General features: G+C 40.9%; 1 protein-coding gene across 1 annotated transcript in view; it reads right to left on the bottom strand.

The window, feature by feature from the left end:
• Positions 1 to 332: 332 nt before the first annotated feature.
• The window catches only part of LOC142258724 (uncharacterized), a 52,117-nt gene continuing 46,449 nt past the window's right edge, over positions 333 to 6,000 (bottom strand). The window contains exons 11-16 of the mRNA XM_075331362.1: positions 4,965 to 5,070; positions 4,599 to 4,775; positions 4,393 to 4,516; positions 4,247 to 4,311; positions 3,943 to 4,045; positions 333 to 2,557 (exon numbers count right to left, since the gene is read on the bottom strand). Of these exons, the coding sequence (XP_075187477.1) occupies positions 1,284 to 2,557; positions 3,943 to 4,045; positions 4,247 to 4,311; positions 4,393 to 4,516; positions 4,599 to 4,775; positions 4,965 to 5,070 (1,849 nt within the window). The 3' untranslated portion in view covers positions 333 to 1,283. The remainder of the gene's footprint in view (positions 2,558 to 3,942; positions 4,046 to 4,246; positions 4,312 to 4,392; positions 4,517 to 4,598; positions 4,776 to 4,964; positions 5,071 to 6,000) is intronic.

Raw genomic sequence — 6,000 nt, 5'->3', positions numbered from 1 at the left:
CTTTGGATAGATTGCCATGCCTTTTGGCCTTCAGAGCGGCCTTCAATTGATCCAAAAGTTAAATGTAATACCTTGCATTGTGGCATGACCTTAAAAAGGCAGTTCATGCTCAGAAACTCTCCAATATGGCTGAATTACAACAATTCTGCAGTGATGAATAGGCCAGACTCCCCAATAGCGTTGTATTGACAGTTATCACAAATGCTTGATTGCAGTTGGTGCTGCTAAGCGCTGCCCATCCAATTATTAGATTAACTGCATTTTGTGATTACTTGTGTTATCCTTTTCTTAAATTTGATTGTTGATTTGAAACATTTAAGTGTGACAAGCAAGCAGAAAAATAAGAAATTAGGAAGGGGCAAACACTTTTTCACACCACTGTATATAGCACAATTAACTCCTTTACAGACATTATCACCATTGTCCCCATTGGGGTTCACAATCCAATTTCCCTGGAAACTTCTCTGTTAAAAGGGGGAAAAAAAAGACAAAATGGTGCTGAGCATAGTAGGTAGTTCTATACTTGTAGTGGTGAGTGAAGAATTTTGCACTCACCTGGGAGTGGTATATACATGTGAATCAGAAAGCCATTCTAGGAAAATGGCTGATTGGAGCGCTGCAGGAAAATCTTCGAAAAACAGATCAGTAATAGCACTCTCTGCCTCCAATGTAGTAATGGGATAAAGGGGGTTCAATATCCCAGATTTCAATACAAATAATTAAAATTAATACAATGCAATACATTTTGGCTGTGAAAGAGGATTCTTCAGGCATATAACTCAATTAATTTATTTTACTCACTTATATTAACCCCATTAGCTCTGCAGCTTTACAGAGATTATCACCACTGTCTCTATTGGGGCTCACCATATCCATTCCCTATCAGTATTTGGAGTGTGGGAGGAAACACGGGCAGAACATACAGACTCCTCGTAGATGTCGTCCTTTGGCTGAATTGTCTAAAACATATTGAAGAAAAGTCTGCTTCCTTGTGTGCGAGTCCTATAGTGTCTAAAAAGATTTAAGTTTCGGATGTTTTTTTCTGAGTTTTTTAATAAGCAATCAGATGTGACTTTTGCTGATATTTTCCACATGGAGAACATAAAAATAGCTTCTCCCATACTGTGTGAATTCTTTAATGTCTGACAAGATTTAAATTCTGAGTAAAACGTTTCCCACCTTCTGGACATGAATACGGCTTCTCTCCTATGTGAATTTTTAGATGTTCAGTAAGAGTTTATTTACTGCTATTACATTTCCCACATTCTATACATAAAAATGTCTTACCTTGTGTGAATTTTCATGTGTCTAATAAAAGCAAATTTGTGAGCAAAAGATTTCCCACATTCTGAACAAGAAAATGGCTTCTCCCCCGTGTGAGCTTTTATATGTCCAACAAGCTTGGATTTCTGAATAAAACATTTCCCACATTCTGAACATGAATATGGCTTCTCCCCTGTGTGGGTCTTTAAATGCACCTCAAGGTGTGATTTGCGAATAAAACATTTCCCACAATCTGAACATGAAAATGGCTTCTCCCCTGTGTGACTTCTTATATGTTCAAGAAGATATGCTTTCTGATTAAAACATTGCCCACAATCTGAACATGAAAATGGCTTCTCCCCCGTGTGAGTGTTTATATGCACATTTAGCTGTGAATTCTGAGGAAAACATTTTCCACAATCTGGACATGAAAATGGCTTCTCTCCTGTGTGAGTTCTTAGATGCACATCTAGCTGTGATTTTCGAATAAAACATTTCCCACATTCTGAACATAAAAATGGCTTCTCTCCCGTGTGAATTTTTATATGCAGATCAAGGTGTGCTTTCCGAATAAAACATTTCCCACATTCTGAACATGAAAATGGCTTCTCCCCCTTGTGAGTTTTTATATGCTCATCAAGCTGTGATCTCCTAATAAAAGATTTCCCACAATCTGAACATGAAAATGGCTTCTCCCCCGTGTGAATTTTTATATGCAGATCAAGCAGTGATTTCTGAAAGAAACATTTCCCACATTCTGAACAAGATAGTTTCTCCTCAGTGTGAGTTCTTAGATGCACATCAAGGTGTGATTTCTGAATAAAACACTTCCTACATTCTGAACATGAAAATGGCTTCACCCCCGTGTGAGTTTTTAGATGTACATCAAGATGTGCTTTCCGAATAAAACATTTCCCACATTCAGAACAACAAAATGGCTTCTCCCCCGTGTGAGTTCTTATATGCTCATCAAGCAGTGACCTCCTAATAAAACATTTCTCACAATCTGAACATGAAAATGGCTTCTCCCCTGTGTGAGTTTTTAGATGCTCATCAAGCTGTGATTTCCAAATAAAACATCTCCCACAGTCAGAACATGAATACAGCTTCTCCCCAGTGTGAGTTCTTTGTTGTTGAAGTGCGCACATGTTGTTTTTATTTTGCTGAACATTCTGCGGTGAATCAGGAGATTGATTAGAAGCATCAGATGATGGATCTTGGGTGTGAAGGGCTGAGAGTTTTTCTGGGATAATGATTTGCTCTTCAGATTTGTTCTGTATAATGCCAAAATCTTCTGTCAAATGAATAAAACAGATTTTGTAAATTTTAAACACTATAACATTAAAACTTGATTTCCACATGTAAACTCAGGGCCCTGACTGCAGTATCGTTGTGCTGCTCAGATAGTGATGGTCTTATTAGTAAGACAACTCTACTATAATTCTAAACATAAATCACAGAAAAAAATAATTAATAATATTAGTTATATCTTAAATGTCATACCTGGCACCACAATCAGTGTCCATGGCTGCCTTATATAAGGTGACATAAGAGGAATTATACTTTATGCTGCCATGAAACTGAGTATCTAAATACTCTATAAAAAGAAAAGGACAGCGCTCCATGTGTGAATCAACCGACCACAGAAACCAAAATATTGTCTACAGCGCTCACCCCACAAGTTGTTCTAGCAGGTACGACACTGGAAACAGCCCAGGAAAATCCTCCAGAAGCCGCTGCACTGACTGCCGGCTCCGACCACCCAAGGCAGGGAGCGGATTATGGAAGGAAAGGGGCTGCAGAGCGGGATGATCCAGGCACTGCAAAAAGAGGAGGCGAGCCAGTGCAGGAACAATCAATTCTTACAGAATACCGCTCTGCAGCCCCATCCTTCCATAAATCCTCTATAAAATGGAAAAGTCAGTAACAGAAATGAACAACCAAGGAGAGGTTTGTTACATTTCAGCATCTTGTGATTAAAAAGAAAATAAATTTGAACATTTTCTCTCCTAGAAGAAAATCAGAATCTAGAAATACATTATCCTTTTCCTATTATTAAACTCATCTCCTGAACATTCACTGATGAAATGACAGCAGTAGAAGAATCGCTCAAGAATCCCCCCCCCCAATATCAGGATTAAATTGCTGGACCCCGGACATCCTATCAGGACACAATGGGTTATATATAAGAGGTGACACTCGTCTTTCATGTACCATGATATTTGTTATGTGATAATAACACTCTGCCATCTCTGTCTCTTCCTCCTCCCTGGTGAGCAGCATTACCGACCCTCAGAGCAGTAATCTCCATCCGCTCCGGTTATTTGGGTTTATGTCTCCATGTTCTGTATCAGTCACACACTGACATGAGTGTAATAGGAGATAATGGATAATTAGTCCCTAAACTAGAGAAACCCCTCATCAGCCCTGACAGCGGATAATAGGAGAGAGCTGGAGCTCGTCCTCGGTCACATCGGCAGAATTCATGTCCAGCTGTATTTCTCCTCTATAACATAACTGCACATCTCGTGTTATCCCCTGCACCGGGATCACAGATTCAGTCACATTTCATGTGTATTTTACATGAAGGGTTAATATACCGCTGGAGAAACTGACATAGCAAAAAGCGGAAAATAGGAATGTGTGACTTGTGTGCGTTATTGGGTGGTCTGTACTCACCGGGGCGGTGATCTGTAGGAATCCCCTCGTTACTCCGCTGATCGCCCCTCACATTTCTCTCTGGAACAATAATAATGTGCAGATCTTTATCCGGATCCAAAAGCTGCAAAACAAAATATTGTAAAAGTCCCGGGGAATAATGGAGATAAGATCCGGACATGTGAGGTCTGTGGTCAGCTGTGATCCTGCCGTCTCCACCGCTCTCATTACACAAGTATAAAACATCTAATACTGGAGGAGAAAACAAGACTGAACACAAGGAGGTCACAGCCGTCTACACCTCATAGGGGAGATCTCCATCTACCTGAGGATCCTGTGGAGGAGGAGGAGCGGGACATCTCTCTGGGGTCGTCCTCGTACTGGAGAGACCTGCAGGAGACACAGACAGGACGGACATCATTATTACATACAGATAATTATAGGCCGGGTGTATTCAGTCCTGTCTATTACCTGGTGATGTGCGGGGCTGGGTCTCCTCCATCATCACCTCCTTGTACCGCTCCTTGTGTCCTTCTAGATACTCCCACTCCTCCATGGAGAAATAGACGGTGACGTCCTGACACCTTATAGGAACCTGACAACACAATGATACCGTCATCACCCAGAATCCTCCAGTGCCGTCCTGTATAATGTCCCAGCATTCCCAGCAGTGTCACCTCTCCAGTCAGCAGCTCCAGCATCTTGTTGGTGAGTTCTAGGATCTTCTGGTCATTGATGTCCTCATGTATCCGGGGGTGAGGTGGAGGCCCCGGGATTGGGCTCAGGGATCCTCCCCGTCCTTCACACACAGGGGCCTGACAGCGATGACTAGAGGTCTTCACTACTGTGTAATCCTGAGTGTGGAGACATTAATAATATCAATACAGACAATTCCAGGGTCCATCACCTCCCTGGTCATATCCTCTGTTATTCCCATAGATAATGATGTAATGTGATGACATCAGAACCTCTCACCTCCCCGGTCATATCCTCTGTTATCCCCATAGATAATGATGTAAGGTGATGACATCAGAGCCTCTCACCTCTCCAGTAAGATGGAAGATTATCTCCAGGGTGATGTGTAATATCCTCTCTGCCATCTTTTCTCTGACCTTATTCATCATTGTTGGGTGAATCAGGAAAAATCTCCTATTTAGAAAAGATCAACAGAGGATCCTTTATTCTAAAGAGGATGAGACATTGTTAAAAAAAAGTGAAAATATAAAAATTAATTGGCGATAATAATGGGAAACATTTGATGGGATGTTGTAAAGTTCTTTGTTTTATTATAACAATAAGACAATGTGCAAAAATGCAATAAAATCAAAGGTGAAAAGTCGGGACTAATTGTATGTATAACAATCACAAAGAGGAGCTGGAGGGGGAAACAGAACACCAAGTGCCACAGCTACACATCACATACCACAAGCTCATACAATATACAGTTGCATGCAAACGTGTGGACACCCCTGGTCAAAATTACTAAGTAACTTGAAGATGAAATGATCTGTAAAAAGCATAAAACTAAAAGATGACACATTAACTTTGTATTTTAGGCAAAAAAAACCAAATAACCTCATTGTTTAAATTTTAAAATTAACAGAAAAGGAGATTGGGCCAATGGAAAAGTTTGGTCACCCTGCATGGTTAGTACCTGGTAGTGCCTCCTTTTGGCAGGTATCACAGCTTGTAAACGCTTTTTGTAGCAGCCAAGAGTCTTTCAGTTCTTTTTTGAGGGATTTTCATTCATTCTTTCTTGAAGACATTTTCCAGTTCTGTGAGATTCTTAGCTCGTCTTACATGCACTGCTCTTCCTTGCAGACAGACGTCTTCCAGTTCTGTGAGATTCCTAGCTTGTTTAGCATGCACTGCTTTTCCTTGGAGACATTTTCCAGTTCTGTATGATTCCTGGCTCGTTTTGCATGCACTGCTTTTCCTTGGAGACATTTTCCAGTTTTGTGAGATTCCTGGCTCGTCTTGCATGCACTGCTTTTCCTTGGAGACGTCATCCGGTTTTGTGAGATTCCTGGCTTGTCTTGCATGCACTGCTCTTCCTTGGAGACGTCTTCCAGTTCTGTG

Source organism: Anomaloglossus baeobatrachus, chromosome 1, assembly GCF_048569485.1.
Source record: "Anomaloglossus baeobatrachus isolate aAnoBae1 chromosome 1, aAnoBae1.hap1, whole genome shotgun sequence".
Taxonomy (NCBI): Eukaryota; Metazoa; Chordata; class Amphibia; order Anura; family Aromobatidae; genus Anomaloglossus; species Anomaloglossus baeobatrachus.
The sequence above is the reverse complement of the archived record's forward strand: the minus strand, read 5'-3'. Positions and strand labels throughout refer to the sequence as shown.